General features: G+C 42.6%; 1 protein-coding gene across 1 annotated transcript in view; it reads left to right on the forward strand.

The window, feature by feature from the left end:
• Positions 1 to 5,943: 5,943 nt before the first annotated feature.
• Positions 5,944 to 20,325, forward strand: part of CLN6 (CLN6 transmembrane ER protein) — a 34,231-nt gene continuing 19,849 nt past the window's right edge. Inside the window, exons 1-6 of the mRNA XM_069222855.1 lie at positions 5,944 to 7,096; positions 10,234 to 10,351; positions 12,081 to 12,179; positions 12,273 to 12,461; positions 17,740 to 17,795; positions 19,963 to 20,085. Of these exons, the coding sequence (XP_069078956.1) occupies positions 7,029 to 7,096; positions 10,234 to 10,351; positions 12,081 to 12,179; positions 12,273 to 12,461; positions 17,740 to 17,795; positions 19,963 to 20,085 (653 nt within the window). The 5' untranslated portion in view covers positions 5,944 to 7,028. The remainder of the gene's footprint in view (positions 7,097 to 10,233; positions 10,352 to 12,080; positions 12,180 to 12,272; positions 12,462 to 17,739; positions 17,796 to 19,962; positions 20,086 to 20,325) is intronic.

The following is a 20,325-nucleotide window of genomic DNA, read 5'->3' on the forward strand; positions in this document are numbered from 1 at the left end:
CCAGATCCGGGGTGCATAAATGGAAAAGACCTGTTGCCTTGTTGTTTTACTTTTTTTACACTTAGTAGACTCCAGTGTGATACTCTCCTGGTTGCAAGTATGCTGAGAGCCACTAGAGATGGTGAGCTTGTCTGCAGAATAAACAGTTGCGCTGGCTGTCATGGCTTTGTAAATGATACAATGCATACACGTGCTCACACACCAAAATATTGGTCTTATAACAGTTTTTAAATGTCAGATATTTCAAAGAGAATCCATTAGTCCAGTCTTCTTTTAATCCATCAATCTTCTGAAAGTACTCCAGCCCAGCTAACTTGTGTTTTGTCATGCAGGTGACATTTGCTTAAAAACATGGTGTCAACAGATATGCAGAATATCAATGGGCTCCAGGTTTGCCCCCTCATTTGACAAACTATTTATGGTCTGGTTTGAGAGGGAGAGTATCTAGGGCAATCAGGCTTCCCCCTGGATTGACAAGGTTTACTACTGGAGGAGGTTTATCAATTATGTCCTCATGATCTAGTGAGGATCTGTTGCAGAGTTAAAGGGAGGCATGATGATCTAGATACCAATGAATATAATATGCAATTTACCTTACATTACAATACTTAAAGGATAACATTTATTGATGAGAAACTCCATATCAAACAGGATAAAATAGAAATCTGAAGGTACTGTAAGGAAACAGCATATCATTTTGTTCTTCATGCAACAAGTTCCTCGATCAAAGATTAAGGTGATTCCGTTTGGAGAAATCATAAGGGCCAGGCAAAACTGTAACGAAGATGATAAATTCATGAAGAACATATCTCACAAAAAGTGTCTTTGAAGTGCTTCAGTGATAGCTTCTCTGAAGTACCAGGTGAACTCCAGTGTCCCACCTATTTGTTTCACCTACCATGCATACCTCCAATGTGTGTGCGTATATATATATATATATATATATATATATATATATATATATATATATATATATATATATATATATATATATATACCTTGACTGTGGGACTTTCTACTGGAATGCCATCCATTCCAGGCATGCAGAGGGACTCGTCTGTGACGAGACTCTCACTGGTGTGGTGCGTTTCCCTCTTGCTGTCCCTTACCTCTATACCTCTTTTTCCCTGTTGAAGCCTAATCCGAGAGGGAACCTAGCTTACTCAGAAATTATGTTTCATGGATACTAAAACTGAAAGCAGTAGAAAAAGGGATTAATATAGTCCATGAGTTTCAATATTCCTGGGGTACTGAAATATTTTCAATCTTTGATGGACTAATAAATATCAATAAATGCAGGAATTAAACATGAGTACTTCCATAGTGTTTGGAAGAGGTGAATTAAAACAATAATCAGAGATTGAATTGTCTACAAAATATTAACTTGGGATTCTGTATGTTCTCATTCACATGATCTTACAGGATAGTGAGACATATTAATGTCAGTCTACAAAGGTATGTTAGCTACTCAATAATACACCATGACTTTTAACTAATAACTCAGACGAAGGGCCTTTTACAAATGTAATTATGACACTACTACATAAAAGGAGTAACACATGCATATGGAGAGGTTGACCTTTTGCACAAACATGTTCACTTACAATGTATTATTATTTCCCATTGGAGCTTAGTCTTTAGTTTAGATTACAGCCAATATTCAAAAGAATGAACTAACTACACTAAGAGTAATAATTCTCTAGGCGGAATACAACATAGTATGTAACATGTTCTTCCAGTGACCCTTTTAATTATTTCGGTATTATAAACTATTCAATCACAGGCACAGCTATGCCATACAGTAGACTGTATCCACACACAAGATGACACCCACAAGGGGAACACTGTCCTCAATTAACTGTTCCTAAATTTAGACTTGTAATGTCTGACTAAACACATGACTGTGTACTGGTATGCTTAAGTTCATAGTGGAGATATATAACTGTTCCTTTGCATCCAATGAAGATAAAGATTGTTAGGAGCAAATATTACACAACGGACACATTAGGAACCCGAATGAAAGGCCCATATAACTGCTAATGACATACCTTACTTGCACTTATACTTTGGATTACTAGACACCAGATCAGTACAATATGGTGGAAAAACATTTTTGCACTTGAAGAAGGAATATGTCCCCTCTCACTTTTATAATTAATGGGGATACCAAACCTATACTTAAATACTGATTTAAGATATAAGCATACACATGACAATGGCGTGACGGAACTTGAGGGGCCCCCCCAGCAAATGTCATGGAGGGGCCTACCTCCCACACCCAGTCAGGAGCTCTCAGGCCAGGTGTCCGTGGCCCATGCACATTGTACTGTGCTGTGCTGAGGGGGCTCTTAGAGCTTGGGTGCTGTGGGGGCCTTTATGACACTTGAGTATGGCTTCTATATGAACATATACATGAATAAGACATTATTGAGATGTATCGCTCATCTCTATATTCTCCATATTGCCTTGCACACTTGTTGGTGCAGCTAGTGCTGTATATCTCTAGATATATGTTTGTGGATTTAGTCCTTCATCAGTAGAGAGCAGCAGGCTTTTTTCTGGGGTTGCTGGAAATACTACCAAAGTCTTCTCAGATCTCAGTACCACTCACTGGCTCATGGGTGCATCAGCCAGAGCTTGTCAATTAATTTGCTCAAGGGATCCTTTTTAAACAGGATGTGGGGCAGTGTGCTCCCACCCTCCTCCTGTTTAAAAAGGCTCCCTTGAAAAAATGAGACGATGAGCTCTAGTTGATGCAGCTATGTGCCAATGAGTAGTACTGAGACCGGGGAAGACTTTGCCAGCATTTCCAGAAAACCCAGAAAGAAAATAGTTTGCTGCTCTCTTGTGATGAAAGACTAAATCTAGAAACATGTGTTTAGAGATTTACAACACTAGCTGCACCAACAAGGGTGAAAAACTACAGACTACCACTGAAGTAAGCATGAATTTGTACAGCATTTACCATAATGCATTGGAGCAAATTGAATGTTGGGATGTGAGGCAGTGTGCTCCCACCTTCCTTTTATTAAATTTAGGCTGACCAGATGAAACTATTAACCAATTTGTAATAAAGGGTTGATTTGCATTAGTTCACATGGCCAAAGATATCAACAATCCAGGGCCCTCAGATCCTGCCAGAACAATTTCCTAGTCATGCTAACTATTCAGAAATCCAAAGTAAGAGCAAGAAAATGGTGTGAAAGCCCTTTCACCCTACTTAATTGTGGTATGATGATGGTGACCATGGTGAAAGTAACAAAAGTCAGTCCTTCTTATTTTATTCTAGTTTTTTATATTTTGTGGTCCACACATGTCTACATGACATAGTCTAAATGTTCTGTGAATTGTCAATGTTTGAAATGTGTGTTTAAATTGATGTAAATCTGTATATTGTTTTTAAGCAGCTGTGGTTATACAAGTGTTTCTTTGTAAACTGATTTTAAGCAGTAGTAGCTGTTGTGCTCAGATGCCCTTTTGGGCCTTGTTTGAGCTATGTAAATTCGCAAAAATAAATAAAATTAAACAAATAAACATCCTTTGTGTGATTAGATGAGCAGACGTGGAGTGCAATGTTCGCTTGAGTGTGTTAAGTGGTGTGAGTCCAAGAAAGTATCATGGGACTATGCTCCAGTAGGGCTTGCAGACTGTTGAGAGTCTGCAGACACAATGGAAAGGGACTAGAGAGTGCTAACGCAGTGGCATAGCAAGGGTACCTTAAGCCCTAGTGCAAGCAAAGAAAATGGCCCACTGTTCACTATTTGGGAAGTACATTACAGCAATACCTAGGGTTCAGTTTGCCCTCAGGACCACTGGGCCCCGTGCCACTGCTCCATTCATAGCTACCCCACAGTGCACAGGGAAGGAATAACATGGGGGATCCCAGTCACTCTTCTTACCTGCCAGACACATTCTCTAACACGCCTTTTTAACATAAGGAGGTTCTCTTCTTAAACTAAAAATGTTACTGCTTCACAATTATCTCTACTCGTGTAATATCCTTCACTACTGCCTCCCCTCGCTCTCTGACACAGGATCTTTTTTCCTTATCCATAATGTCTGCTCTCAATTAGGGGTGGGCGAAGAATTCCGCTCCTCCGGTGGAGGTCAGGGAGTTTCCTCCAATCCGCACTCTACGCGGAGTGTGGAGTTCCGAAAAACTCCATAAAGTGACGCAGATTTTTTTCTCATGCTCATGCTTGCCAACGTTAAATTAGCGAGCAAGAGAAATCACTAAGTTGGAAAGTGCAAACGAAATTTCTGAACACGAGCGGTAGGCTGTAACCTCTTATGATGAGAAAGCTGCTGCTCGTGTTGAGGAGGCTGCTGCTCAAGTAGAAAATCTACTTGAGCAGCCGAAAGAAGTTAGCGCCCTCTAGCGCTCCGTGTGATGCTGTTCTTGCTGATTTTAGAGCACGGGAGAAACTGAAAATCAGTGGGAACAGCGCAAGTAACCCAAACTCCGCCACTTGCGAAACTCCGCGTAGCACGGCAGAGTTTTTTTTGGCACTTTGCGGAGCTCCACTTAGCAGAGCTCCACGAACTCTGCCCAGGCCTCCTCTCCAGGTCTCCTCCTGAGGACCGTCCCCACGACAATTTAATACAAGTGTGAGAGTAATAGGTACCCAACAAAGACTGACTCTTTGCAAAATCAACTGGCTTTTCAGAGAACCGTCAGGCAGCAATCCGATATGACAATATTTAAACGTGGACATTGTAAGGATTTTGGGGGCCCCTGTTCGGAACTACTTTGAATTTATGAACCAATTCAAGCTCTTTCGTGCCCTCTTTGACCAGGTAACTGACGGTGCACAGACACACTTGTCCAAATTCTAAATGTGTTTACATTGAATATTCAGGGCTAGTGATGCGTTTTTAATATTGCAACACAGCAGCAGCTCACTAATATTACTGCAAATAATCTCTGTAACACCCTCCAATTTCTCATACATGAGATCCTGTTTTGATCTAAACGAAACTCTTTTTATGGATTCTTGCAGGAAACATATACTCTAAATCTGTCTGCGAAATGTCTGTAATAGCTCTCAAACATTACCCACATTAAAATAAATGAAAGGAAAACAGTATTTAAAAAAATCTGTTTAAGAATTATTCAAGGTCATCAGGACAAGCCTCTGCAGAACAGACATGGATGTACCAGGGGGCCCTGAAAGGCTGGGGCTCTTAGCCCGAGCTCACCTTGTCCATGTCTTAAAAAGTCTTTGTATGTAAATAGTTTAATTTAAATTAAATTGGGTTGAGCACACCTGGTGTTCTCAGATTTTGCCTCAGGACGTATATGTACATTACTATGCCATTCTATTAAAGAATGGAGTAACACAAAATGAAGGGTCCCTGGTGCAGAATGAGATGAGGGGCCCCTGAGTCTTCCATATCTCACAGATATCCATTGGTCTTGGGCTTACTGGCCCTCCTTGAAGGGTTGAGGTCCCTTAAAGGGTTGGGATCCCTACACCCCACCCTCCTCAGCCCCACCCCCTGTTCGCCACAGGGGCTACGGGGGTCTGCGTTACACCCGTACTATTAAAGAAAACTACACGTGCTGTGATGAAGGATAACTTAGGGGTGGGGGTTAGCCCCCTCCCCTAAGATATCTAGACCACACTCTTGCTCCAGTGCAGTCTGTCACTAACTGAAAGGGGATTCTCAGGAAGGCTAAAATATAATAAAATATAATAATAACAAAAAATTATCATTGTGTGGTTTAGGATATATACAGAGTTATAAAAGGCCGAGTTGAGACGGGCCTTACGCTTGCTGCTGTACACTATTTCCTGAACAACTACTTTGTCACGGCAGTTCCACACAGAGCATGGCTGTCTGGGCATTCCATACCCTCACTATAGATGGCTGAATGCAGCCAATCACCGCCTAGCAAAGGTTCAGCTAACCTATCAGATCTGCCATCCACCATCCCTTCCTAGTCTTTTTAGGAGGATGGACAGCGAGTAGGGTCATGTGACAGTCAGAGAAGTAAACCATGCCACAGGGCTCCTCCACATGTAGAACCGACAGAATCGTCCGCATGTAGACCTGTGCACGGGCATGGGAAAGGGCATGCGAACTCCGAGAACGTAACGTTAGCGATAGGTACATAGATGCGTGCTACGTAAGCTGCGTGTGCATAAACTCTGGAGGTGTGTCTTTTATGCACAACCGCTTGGGATCTGCGCTGATCAAAGAAGCTAAGTGGACATAATCCGGACACGTGCTCTCCTCGCAAGAGTTGTGTTCAGAGGAGTTGGGTATCGGTGCTGAAGAGACTGTGCGTCTGCACTGAAAACAGGTGCCGGGCTTTAGCCCAGATCGCAGCAACTGTGCGGACCTTCTGTGCTGGTCAAATAAGTAGGAGTATACGGCGAAGCTGGACATCCGGACAGGCGAAAACGCGGTACATACAGGAGCTGTGCTTCTGTGCTGACCACAGGACACGGACATTTGTACTGTTCACGCGAGTTGTACGCAAAGGAAGTGGAAGCTGCGCACTGGAGTTGCAAACAACCGAGCTGCGTGCCTCGTAGGTATATAAGAAACTGTGTACGCCGAGGTTGGGCTCTGCACCGATCGAAGGAGAACATGCAGATGGAATAGCTACCAAAGTTGGACACCTTCAGCGACCACCAGTCTTCCGTTCAGAAGCGTAAGGGGCAGGAAGCAAAGGGGAAGTCGTGCGTGTGAAGTGAAGCACTGCAGGACACAATTAGTGGAGTAGGAAATGCGGAGGGTACTGGAGAAGATAAGCAGTGCAGGGCAAGCAACAGGGTGAAGTTAAGTGTGGCATGAGAAATTAAGTGCTGCCGGGGGAAGCAGTAGTGCAAGAGAAGTGACGCGGTGCATTAGAATTGAAACGGAGCAGGAGAGAAGTGCAGCTGAAGTGAAAAGGTGCATCAGAAGTGCAACAGAGCAGGAGAAGCAGCCTTGCAGGAGGAGGCAAGAAGTGCCGGAAAACCGAAGCGGAACAGCAGAAAACAGCGCTAAGGGAGAAGTGACGCGCTGCAGGACCAGCGATGCACGGCTCCTTGCGGAACAGGCAGTACCTGGTGTCCACGCAGCAGGGTGCCCTGTATCAGAACAGGTTTGTTTGTTATTGTGGTAACCATGTATGTGAATGTGCAACCAACCATGCCTGAAGTACACTGCAGCAGAAATGATGCAGTGTGAAGTCTGATGTCTCCTCTCGGGCAGGTGAGCATGTGGTACACCAATGGTTATCGGACAGTGTGAGAAGATGGCACTTTTGTAGAGAGTGCCAAGCTCCCATAGCCTTGATCCAATACTTTCACTAAAATCATATTCAGATGTTACATGCATTAAATAAACTAGATATTCTTATAACAGTGTGCACGGCAGCACAACACTCGCTTGTACTTTACTGAAATATTATTGAGACTTTGTATTGAACAGCATTGGCAGTAAACTCCCACGGTGATGGGGGCATTGTTTTTTTATTTTAAAAAACCAACCCCACTTCGAGATTTTCTTTTTGAAAATAAAAAATAAAATGTAACTTGGAGGTATACCTATGTCACGTCTAACGGAGCTGGCCTCAAAGTTACAAGGTACTGGCGGCAAACGTCTTGACGGCGGTTCCTGGCAATGCTGGAAATGTCCGCCGGGACGGTGGACACCTCACACTTTGGCCAGCTGCACGCCCGCCATGGTGACGAAGTAATGTACTCAGTCACCATTGCGGAGGACAGGTCATCCGCCCCCCCCCAAAAAAATGGGACCAAAGCATGAGATGGAGCACATATTAGCAAGTTACAATATTGGTCCACCAATGTCGTTCTTCGTAGGCAAATATGCAAATGTGGTCAGGCAAAATGCCTTCACTCACAGTACTGGATAACCTAAGCGTGAAGCCTACTGACCCATTGCACCATGCTATATGCTGTGGTGGGAGGGACCAACATTTGAATGACAGTTCAGATGTTCAGTGGAAGAAGTAAGCTGATCCAAGGCATCTCAATGCATATATACTCGCAGGCGTTTTTTAATGTTTATTTTTAAATACATGAGGCTGGTGAAATCGCTAAAGTTTCAGTTAGGCCAGACCTAAAAAAATGTTACTTTGCTACATGTTTATACCAGGACACCATAAATATATGTAGGCATCGTCTACCGTGACCTCATTAAACAAATGTGTTGATAAAACAGCATTAAAACAGTAGTGCATTACGGAATAATTAATCCAGAGTGGAGAAGCGAAAAGTGAGAGTGCTCGAATTCGACAGCGCTGCGAGGCCACACTAATGACAATAGAGCGTTATACAAGCCTCTTTTAAAATATTATGTAGCATTATAAATATTATACCGTAACATAAGATGTCATCTGAGTGTAGGTCCTACCCCCAGAACAGGACCTTTGATCAGGATTAAAGCAGTATTTAAAGTAATTAGTCCTCAGCAATCCGAGATTTTGAGAAAATGAGGCTTGAACAAATGAATCACTGATTGAGATTGTTTAATCACTCCACCAGTGGCTCACTCACCTTCTGACTAAGTCGGTGTCTAAGCTCTTTGTGTTTCATTTGAGTCTAGGCAGAGAGAGGAAGTCGGCGTGTGAGCACCTCAGTCAGTGAGGTGGTCCTGAAGTGAGTTAGTGCTTGTGGCTCACATTTACCGGACTGCTCAGAGCATGTGCTTGTTTGTTTGCTCGCTGCTCATTCTCGCTACATCTTTTGTAAAAGATGCCCTGAGAAGAAGTCGCCCATTAGGCAAAGGCCTAAGATGCTGCATCACAGTCTGAATTTCCATCCAAAGCAATAACAAAGCGAGGGTCCTTCTGTTTCCCTGACATTTTCACAATCACTTAGATTAAAACTCTTTCCCTGGCATGAACGTGAAGAGGACATTTGATCAGGACTGAGCATAATAGACAATAAAGCAAGGTTCTTGACCTTTAAATTGTACTGAATATTAATCGATTTACAGCCACCTTAAAAAGAAAGGCAACCATAGATAATGTGAAGTCTACAAAATAAGAGACAAACACCAGAGGATACGTCATAGCCGCAGTTACAAAGTTTAATAAACTTTTAGTTGAGTTTGGATGGGGAAGTCTAGCCCAATATCTGATGCCAGTATTTACAATTGCTGGTAGTTACATACATTATTTTGCAAAAGTTGATGCTGACGATTTACAAATATGGTTTATGAGGTAGTCTTGTGGCTGAATAATGCAGATCTTTGACTTACTGAGGTGGGCACATTTTCGGGTGGTTTCCTCCTGTTGCCAGTCATTTTCCTAAAGTTTGACTCCCAATTCTTGCATCGAGGTTGTTGTCGATCTCTCTGGATGAAGGGGTTGGACTTAGCAAGGCTGTGAATCATGGTGTTGCTACCAGCAGTATTTATAACAAGAGTGCTAATCAGAGTTGCCCAGCGCCTCAGGGTCTTCGGGTATGGTTCATTTACAGGGGAAAGTAGAGGGCAAGAATGGGTGGCCAGTGGTGTAAACACAAAGATGAAATTACCGACTGAGGCCACCCTCAACATAACTTCAGATTCTGTATATTAACATAAACACCCAGTAAATTAAAGTTTCTTGGAAGCTTACCAAGTAGAGTTTTAATAATAACCTTCATCCTCCCCAAAAGAATTGCACATATTGCACATATGCCCTGCTCCTGAAGAAACAGTAAACGTTTCCAGACCAAGTGTGATACACCCTGGTGGTATTGCTGAGACACTCTCCTAGCCTAATATTCACCCAGCACCACTGGACAAAGCTCCCAGTGTTCAGCCTCCGCATGAACCATAGTACACCACGCTTCTTTATGTTGAACCACTAGTTCTTGTCTTTCAGAAATAAAATATTCTGTTTTGTGTCACAGATTAGATTTTTCTTTATTAAAGTGAATATCTGTTGCAGTTCAGTTGCTGGATGTAGATGTTTGAAAATATGCTTTGTAGCTGCCATGGAGTCACGTTGATCTGCAGTTCACAGGACAAACCTCACTTGATATACAGTTCACTTTCCTTTAGAATGTTGTGCTTGATATTAACAGTTTTTTTTTTTATTGGTGGGGGGGAGTTGTGGCAGGAAAAATATGGATGGAGAAACTCTGGGGATGTAGGGTTTAGCAGTCTGTGGGCACCACATTTTCAGGCATAGGCCCAAAAAAACCTGTGATTGCTCTGCCCTTTCCTGCTCTGTCTTTATGCCACATTACAGAGTCTGATGTTGCAATCCTTTACTCCTTTTGTAAGGCATGGAGTCCCTGGACACGCTGACGTTGCACCCAGGCCCACACAGTTTCACCTCGACCTGTGGTTCTATTTCACGCTGCAGAATTGGGTGCTGGATTTTGGCCGTCCCATCGCCATGGTGAGTACCAGGCAGATTGAGTGACAGAAAGTGCGGTGATTAGTGATGATGTTTTTGGAAATAGGAGCCTTCTAAAGCAGTGTGAGATTTCAGACCTCGCAAGAGGTTCGTCGGCTTTCATCTCAAGAATCATCATCCCACACCTCATGTGAAACTCCATAAAGCACATCTCACGGTGAATGGTTAACTTCAGTACTCACCTCATGAGAGATTCCTCAAGTTTCACCTCACAGGAAACTCCCCAACTGCATGGAGGCTCACCTCATGAATTCACTTCAAGTGATACAGCATGAAACTAGCACATCCTCCAATCTCTGAACCCTGTTCTTGTCTATTTTTGTCAGTGCAGCAAATGATTGCCCACACCCTTGAATTGTATGTTTAGTATACTCTAACATTCCAGACTCCTAAGAGTCCAAAACTCTTATCGCTTGAGAGACTCCAGAGTGCTCACTTTCTAAGAAATTCCTGAACTCTAAGATCAGAAGAGGGTCCTCGGGTCTTACTTCCATGTGAGATCCTTGAGTCTTGGGGACATGCTGAGCTCTTACTGCATAAGAAAGAGTTCCTCGATCACCTCCTGGGAGACCCCCCACTCTGAAGTCATTTGTGGCATGTACATTGTAATCCCTAAGAGAGACTTTGAATCTCACAATTGACGTTGGCATCTTCAGTTCACAGAGTACTCCTCAAGCCTTTCATTCAGGGGGTTTTGTGAACTAGTCTTCTGCTGTGTACCTCAACACCCCATAAGTGGTCTCAATACTGAATCTTGGAGAAGGTGTTGTCCATATGTGCAGTAGGTTAGAAGATACTTTTGGGCACCCTAGTACATTGGGTGAGTTCCTAAATATATCAGTGCGGATTCTAGGGTACTATCAATACCCCAATATTGCAGCTACGAGTATCAGAAACTCTTGGATACCACAGTGCTTCATGTGGTTGCACCCCTGGTACCCTACTACTTTACATGGGTGTCTCAGGTTTTCGGGCCACCCCCTCATGCCGAAGTTGTGTATAAGGCACCTTATTAGTGTATCTGTGTGTCTCACTTACCCCAGGGCACCCAATGCTGCACATTTCTTTTCACAGATATCATAGACTACCAAATAAAAAGGCATGGCTTCCAGTAGCCTGTGGCATCGCAGTACTACATGTGTTAATCTCAGTTGCCTCTGGGCACCCTAGAAATTCAAGAATGTCTTACTGTTGCTCGAGGTAACATATCACTCCATGTATATGGCATAGTTGAATGTGTGGGCTGTAGTTACTCTAGGGTACCTCAGTAATGTATGTGTGGGTTCCTGGTTGTTCAATGTTGCCTGAAAGTTGAATGAGTTCTAGATCTCCTAGAGTACCCTTTATATTGCCCAGATGGGGTACAGCATTAGTATAGTGCAGGTACAATTTTAACATAACTATTTTTGTGTGGGTCTCATTGGCCCCTTTTTATCTAAATTCATTTATAACTGGGTCCATGATACACATGATTGCCCTATAAGGCAAGTGGATAGCGACTACCACTATTCATAGTTGCCACACACTCCATAAAACACTACTGTATTTCAGAGTCCCAGTGACCCACGTGGTCAATATTTGTGCTTGTAAATACCCAGGATGTACCTTTACCTGTATTGGTATAGTTAATTGTGTGTTCTAGTTACCCATGGGTATCCAACTCCCACACCACGTTTTCCTTTCCAAATTTAGATTTGTTTTCTCCCAATAGATTGTTTTTCCACTGGAGTGGTTCCCTCTGAATAAGCCGAGTGCAGGGGATTATTTCCACATGGCGTACAACATCATTACCCCCTTTCTCCTTCTCAAGGTGAGTCTTCTTGCCCATGAGGCTCATAGGGGTGGGGTATAATTCGAGGATGTGTGCTGAAAGTGACTGTAAATCTGCTTCCATGTTTTCCAGCTGGTGGAGCGTTCGCCTCAGACCCTGCCACGAGCGGTAATTTATGTGAGCATCATCACCTTCGTCATGGGCGCCAGCATCCACCTGGTGGGTGACTCTGTCAACCACCGCCTACTCTTCAGTGGCTACCAACATCACCTCTCTGTCCGCGAGAACCCGATCATCAAGAACCTGAAGCCTGAGACACTGGTAAGCCTGTATTGTTATATTACCATTGGAGATGATTAGATTGTTACACAAACAGGAAGCGAGATGCTGCAGGTCAGGACGGTCTCATCTTCTCCCCATGCAGGGACACAGGAGCACTACAGAAACAGGAAGTCAGCGCTGTGGGGCAGGTCCATCTCAAGAGGGAGCAGCTGAGTGGCAAATGCTCTATGCAACCTTCCAGCTCTCACGCAGAAGCTGCAACAGGCCCCTGACTAGTTTGCACACTAAGCTATCAAAAGGCTGTGGGGCTCCAGTGTTGCAACTCATCTGCACAACCACACCTTGTTTGCTTATATCACGTACATTAAAATGATTTACGTGAGTTGATTATACCTATTACTACTGTGGCAGCAGGGCACCGTGAGTAATTATTCAATAAGTAATCGATGGTAGACAGATTTACAAAGGTTTCAGCGTAAAACACTGCTTTATAATCATTTATGAAATCCTTCAGTCAAAATGCCTTGACAGATTATTGGAAAAAAAAGTTCCAATGAAGACATTTCTTTACCACAAAAAAGCAGAAAATCAGCACATTTGTTAAGATTTATTGAGAGAAGCCGGAGAGCGGAGATGCAGTTTTAGCCTTTGAGTGGTCTGAGGGAAAATGAGCAACAACATGGTGTGCAAAGGGATGGAGAGAGCATCAGGAAGAGTGAGAGAATGACTACGGTGCACAGAAGAGGAAATGAAGCAAGAAAGATAGAAAGGGGCAGATTATATAACTTTCCACAGGGTCAAATTAAGCACTCATTTTAACACAGCTCATAGAAAATAGAAATAAAGATGAAACAATGTGGAAAGGCCTAGATAGTGGAAGATGCAAAAATACCCATAGGTAGAGCTGGAGGCAGGCGAAAATTGAATTAAGAGATGCATTGTGCCACTAAAGCGACTTCATTAGAGGGACATGTAATTCAGAAGGTTACCACTGAAATGCATTGGTCAATAGTCAGGGTTACCAAGAAGACTAGTCATATTAATGGTACTGTAGCACAAAAGTAATGGAATTAATTTTATGAAGATCTGACTAGAGTGGAACTTACATGTTAAGCGAGAAACAACAGATAGAGATAAATCAAGATTGTCAATGAAAGGTGCTGGACTAATAGAAGCAGTGAGTGTGTGGGAAACAAAAGAAGCCTTGACAGTTGTTTTAATGCTAGTCCCCTACCGTACCAAACAAGCAAAAGTCACAAGTTATAGCCAAACACTTTTGTGAAGGCAGACAGTGAGGCAAGGGATAAAGGGTGGTTTTAGGAGTGCTTGGCCTGTCTCACCCCACCCAAAACTATTTGAAAGTTGTAATTGGAGCGTGCATTTTACAGCACAATTTTTCAAACATATTGACTAAAAAGCTTTTGGATGTACATTCTGTTTTATATTGGAACTGTAGAAATACAAAAATAACAAGGGGATGGATGGAATACTTGAATTAATCTCAGCCATCAGCAATCGCTCAGGGCAGCATCCCAATCCATCATTTATTTGCCCACCACGCCACCCCAGTGTGGACCCAGCCATCTGCAAATCAGTCTTGTCCCTGCTCCCCATGGGAAAAGTCCAGTTCAAACTATCCTTCCTGGACCGGAAACACGTATCTTAAGACAGGTTTCGGGCTATCACTTCTCATCGGCCAGACTACCTTGAATCCAGTGGCACAGTGAGACCTGGACCCACATCTGGGCCTACCTGTCACACTTAAGGCGGCAAATGAAAAAACAACAGCTTTCGTATTCAACCATTTAATAGTACCACCTGCGAGATTCTAAGTAGAGCTTTGGGCACCAGCACTCATAGTTTTACAAAGTTAAGCATTGAAGTCATGGCTATGCTGCTAAGGAAACTGTGCGAGCAAAACACTGGATTCACAGTAGGGAAATATGTGGTTGAAAGTAAAAGCAGAACATCTCAGAGACAGCAGGTCCTGCTAGAAATCATCCACTGAATGTTTTGAAAATCCTATACCAAGAAAAACGACACCAGTTTAACAAGCTCACCATTTGTCCTATGCCACTTAATCCCCCTTCCAAATTTCTGTGTGAGAAAATAAACACCAGGTTTGACTCTGTTATATGACATGGCATGGAAAACACTTGCCAGGGTACTTTCAGTGTCTTGCACAATATTAAATGGCGATGTTAATAATATGAAAACCAGTGGCCCAACTTGCTGTAGGGACTATTCAAATATCCCAGATATATGGTAATAATGCTGGCCAATCAAGGGCCAGCATTGATCATCAAAGAGGCCAGTGCTGCTCACTGTGATCATTTGTTGCTCAGCATGCAAGGGGACTAATTACCATAACAAAGTGTTGTTCTGGTTGCTATCAATGCTGAAGGTTAGGCATTACCATCACGTTACTGATCACACCTGTTCAGGCCTCAAATGTTAAAGTTATTAGAGATGGGTGAGACAACATATTAATAGAGCCCATGCACAAGCTTAGCCATGACATTGTTTGGCATGCAAATCGTGCAAGAAACATCATATAGAAATATGATAAAGTCCCTTCAATATTCAAAAAAACATATTTCTCTAACACATGAAAGCATTTCACGTTAGTATACCAGATTATATCACTGCATTGAGAGACGTTTATTTAAAGTGATAGTATTTAGATATGAAGATTAATGACTCCCAATCGACCACATCCGGCCCTGACAACAATATCATTAGTGAAGTAAGAGACAAGTCAATAGATATGTGCAACCCTATATGTGGCACAAATTCTTAATATATATGGGGAACATTATAATCGATTACATGAAACACAAGACATGTTTTAGTACAGCACACATCCTGAATTCACAAATTTTAGGATTCTCTCATTTGCAATAATGAAGAAAATGAGATCAGTGAAACCAAATACCTTCCTAGGGTCACACAGTTTGGTAATTCAGGAATGTCAGGATTGATCCCAGGTTTTCTGATATCACACTGTGCAATTTTGCCCCTAGGTGAGTATCTCTTTCTCTCTCCTATTTTGCATCAAAAGTTAATGATTTGACTTTCATTCTTGGTACATTATGTTAAAGCTTGGGTGCGAGGCAGAAGCCACATAACAACTCAGCGTATTTTAGGCTCAGGGTCCAAGAGGACCTCGAGCTGAGCTGGAGCCACATGTGAGCCTTCAGTGACTCACCCACCTCAAAAAGTTATCCAGCAGATAATGCTGCGATGCATTTCCCCAGAATGCAATTCACTTATTGTCATGGCCATTTCTTTATGGGCCCAGCTGGATTGAGTACACATCACCATGCTGGTATCCACATAGGCAACTCTCTCACTTCTCAGTAGTGGTCTCTGACAAGTATCGACAAAGTCAATAGGTCTCACCCACGAAACCTATTGGCTCTGTCAATACTTTGTTCCTCTATATGTCCACCACATGTGCACAAGCATACACAGTAGGCATCTTTGAATAATTATCATTTTGCTTCACTCAGAGATGGCTGCCATGTACATGTGCGCACGCTGTAGGCTTCTTTGAATGTTTTTCTTTTGCTTTGAGAAAAACCATCACAAGATTGCTGCTGTGCAAGTGTATGTAAGTGGGGTAATTGATGGTGTGAGGAGGTGAAAAGTTAACATATGATGTAGGAGTAAAAGCGAAAAGTGATTTGCCGAGCAACAGTGTCCAGATGCTAGTCCTCACAAAACGAAACAAACATTTTTATAAATAAAATAATAAAACTTGGAGTGGAGGAACATGGAAAAGAGCTAGGAAAGGTGGACGCTCCCACAGAGTGCTAAAGGGAAATGACAAAATATACCCCTCAAGTCAGCAGTAGAAGGATACAGGTCAGCTAGTCAAAATTATAGTAAAAGATCTATGCTCCACTCGCTTGACAAAAAGACTTAGAAGAAACGCCATCAGGTTTGGAGCACTGAATTGCGATAGACAAAAAAGGCAATAAATCACCTTCAGTGGGCTAACTCAAAGCCCATTCTGTGTATATTGTATTGTTGACAATAGGTCTGAAACAAGAGACAGCTTAGGTTAAAAAAAAACAACCAAGTATAGATGTTTCTAGAGAACATTTGCAAACATGCGCTGTAGACACAGCAGCATCCCGAGTAAACCAGCTTGTTATTTCAGGTTGTTGTTGATAACTTAGGACAACAAGTCACCTGTAAAATGGTGCAACATCTACTGAACATTGGCAGATATGATATTAAAGGAGTAAAACACTAGCAACCCTACGAGAGATACCATAGTTTAAAGGGAGCGCAGTAGAGGGCAGAGTCCTCTGAAACCGTGAGCCATCACTGGTTACAAAGAGACACTCCTGTATCAGAGAAGTTCTTATTCAGGTGACCTTATTACAGATTGACTTTTCGTTGTCACAGACACGAGCATTTGTGTCACTCGTAGTCCTTCTCTGAGACAGGGAGGCTGTATTATTTTCCAACATAGACCTTTTCTTTACACAGAGAATCCCCTTTCCCAAACCGAGGCAGCTCAGGCACAGAGAGGCCATCCCCTCTCACAGACAAGCAGTGCTTACTGGTCCCATAGGGTGCATGACCACATCAGGCCACGTCAACTCTGTCTTAAAGGTGAAAGAGATATGGTCTGGCGGCTACTTTGCACTACTTTGGAGGCAGGGTTATAATCCCGATTGTGGCAGTTGATTCTGTGCAAATCCCTTAAACTCCTTTTGCATAAAATATATCAACACGTGAAATGTAATACATTTGTTAAAACCTGTGAAATGTAACAAAACTGTATAATCCAAAATATGTAAATTCCTACTTGATGTACTTGATTTTGTGACGTCTCCCAAATCCTCCCTTTTACCCCTATTGCTGTACAGCTCTCTGTATGGTTTCGAAGTGGATCAGTGCTACATAAATACTAAAATATACAAAGCTGCTTTGGTGATACAGGGAGGTCTGCTATAACCCAGAGGGACCAGTGCCATATCCCTAAAGCCATCTCCCTGTCAATGAGAGTGCCTCCTTATAACAAAAATATTCCGACGCTGTCATAGAAGATCGCAAATATTTCAAATAAATAGTTGAATGAGTTTAAAGTCTAGTGAAGAGATCTATATAACATGCAGTCACAAATTCAGATCCAATAATGGTTGTCTCAGTTCTTCCATGTTTTATAAAAAAGAGTGCACCTGAAATGTGTGACAGTAACATTTATCATTACAGTGTTGACATGCCCAATGTTTGAGCTCTGCGGTAAAGAAACCACAAGTTATCATCTGAATCTTTGCCTCTTTTTCTCATTCTGTTGCAGATTGACTCTTTTGAGCTCTTGTACTATTATGATGAATACCTAGGCCACTCCATGTGGTAAGTACCCAACTCACCTTTCGTTCTGCTTGGCAAGTAGCTCTCCTTCCTTGGAATGCTGGACGTGAAAGCATGAGATGTACAGGATACAGTGTAGCTGAGGGTGGACAGGTAACCTATTGTTACAGATACACAAGAAGAATCCAGGCAGAGGAAACACTGTAGCTCAGAGTGCACAGATAAAGTGCAATAGGCAAAGTCGCAGAGGGCACATTGAACGTTATTCATACACATGAAACATTGTAGGTGTGGATGCACTGGATACATTTCATCTTAGGATGCACATGACGCTTGGGTCCTTGTAAAACATAACATCTGTCACCTTGTATCTACAGACGTGCATGATACATTGTACTAGAGCGCACAGGGTACAGTTTAACTCAGGGGGGCAATATTGCTTTGCAGGTCGCAGTACTCAGAAAGCCTTGTGGGTTAGGATGTACAGGGTGCACTGTACCACAGGATACATTTCAGCTCAGGGTTTACAGGATGTATTGTAGCATTGGTGGCACCAGACACACTGGAGCACAGGATCAGTGGCACACCCTGTGCACTCAGCCAGTCTAGCTCACATATATATATATATATATATATATATATATATATATATAAAGACATTTTTCCAAGTGGGGGAGTTCCGCAGGGGAAGAATGGCATACATACACTACCCCCTTATATAGCACACATAGTTCATAGTATACCAAAGAATGTATCAGAACCAAGGGTGCAAAAGTTGACTTGTAGCCCAGGACCCACAGGTAATAACACATTCCACCATGGGGCAGTTCACTCCCATTTGACTGTTTTGGGCAAGATGAGTGGGCCCCTCGCCTTTTCTGTTGATCCCGCTACCCTTGCTTTCTTCGTCTCCTGCTATGTTTTATCTTGTCAGTTCAGTGCTGATGAAGTTGCTTCCTTCACTTTCTATGACTCTTCCCTGAACTGAACTATTTATTTTTCTATTCTGTCCAAACCTGCATGTATTATCTATCCACCAGTATACTGCAAAAAAAACAGATTTTATTATTTTTTTGCTGTCTCTCCACACACCCACTCCCTCCCCCCACCTCCCCGTCTGAATTCCATTTCCTTCAGCCTTCTTTCATTTGTATTCCTCCACCTGTAATTGAGGTACATTATTTGCCTCCTTCACTCTCGTGTTTCTGTTACCTTTGCTGCTTTCAAACTCTGCAGTATTTGAAGAATTCGCTTATTCGTTACTATGATTTGCAATGAAGTCACCAGCTGGTCAGACACAGCATCTACATAAGCCCCAAATGTGAAGTATGTAACTGCAGTAGACCTCTACATGATAACAATGCAATATTGTAGCAGAGCCAGAAGGACTACGTTGCTAGTAGAAAGTGGAATAGTCTAAACTGAGCCCGGAGAAACGGGACCAGCATTGGAATCTTAGAGGAGACCCTTACCAGCCAATATATGCCCTTTGCCACTTCATTGTTAATAACTGAACTAAGAATTATAATGTTATTATAATAGTAATAATTACATATAAATTCAGTAATTTGATAGATAGATGCAGAGGTTGCAAACCACAGTGCATGAAGAGACATACAATCTAGGGTAGACCATAGTAGAATACATGGCATAGAAAACATGGCATACATTGTTTCCATGAATGCAGATAATACATGATTCCTTGGAGGAGGCAGGTGACTGAAATTAGGGTATGCCATTAATTGTATACATACTATCTTCCAAGCCCGTTAGCTAACACAATGTGGCATAGCCTTTGGCCAGACCTAAAGCCTGTAAGAGACTAACATGCTACTTCAAAGAGCATGAGACAGGTCAAGGCATTGAGGCGCTATCTAGGAGGACACTGTCTCAAGGTAGATGTTATAAGAAGATTGGCCTGTAGGAAAATCACAAGATTTCCCCATACCACTGCTGCCTCTGAAAGGCAGAAACGGTTAGGGCAGAGCCAGTCAAAATCAGGTGCAGTACCGCCTGTCACACATAATGATATGTGGTGCAATGCCTGTCTCTCTAGGACTGATCTGTGGTGTGTTCCCTGTCTTGATTAGCCCCTGCCGAGCAGGAGTACACTTTTGTCCCATCTTATGGCCCAATAAAGTGTACTTTCCTTGCTTTGTCATTTTCACTATGAGCCTTTTGCCCATATGCTTCTCTCTTCTTGTTGTAGGTACATTCCTTTCTTCCTCATCCTGTTCATCTACTTCACTGGCTGCTTTACTCGGGTGAAGGAGGAGAGTCGAATGCCTGTGTCTGCCTGGCTTCTGGTGGGACCCAGCAGCCTCTACTATTGGTGAGTGTAGCCGCTTCCATGGAGGAGCTTAGTACCGGTGTGCGTTCAAACTATAACAAACTAATCTCTGTCAAAAAACTGGACCAGTGCAAGCTCCACAGGGCAACTTCTGATACTCGGAAGAGGCAAGTTTGGACTGTTCAGCAACTTTGATTTCAAACGACTCATAAGGGGTCATATTTTTTAAATAACCGAGCATTTGCACAAGTAATGCAGTGCAATGAAGCTGTCCTTGTAAAT

This window comes from Pleurodeles waltl, chromosome 3_1 (assembly GCF_031143425.1).
Source record: "Pleurodeles waltl isolate 20211129_DDA chromosome 3_1, aPleWal1.hap1.20221129, whole genome shotgun sequence".
Lineage (NCBI taxonomy): Eukaryota > Metazoa > Chordata > Amphibia > Caudata > Salamandridae > Pleurodeles > Pleurodeles waltl.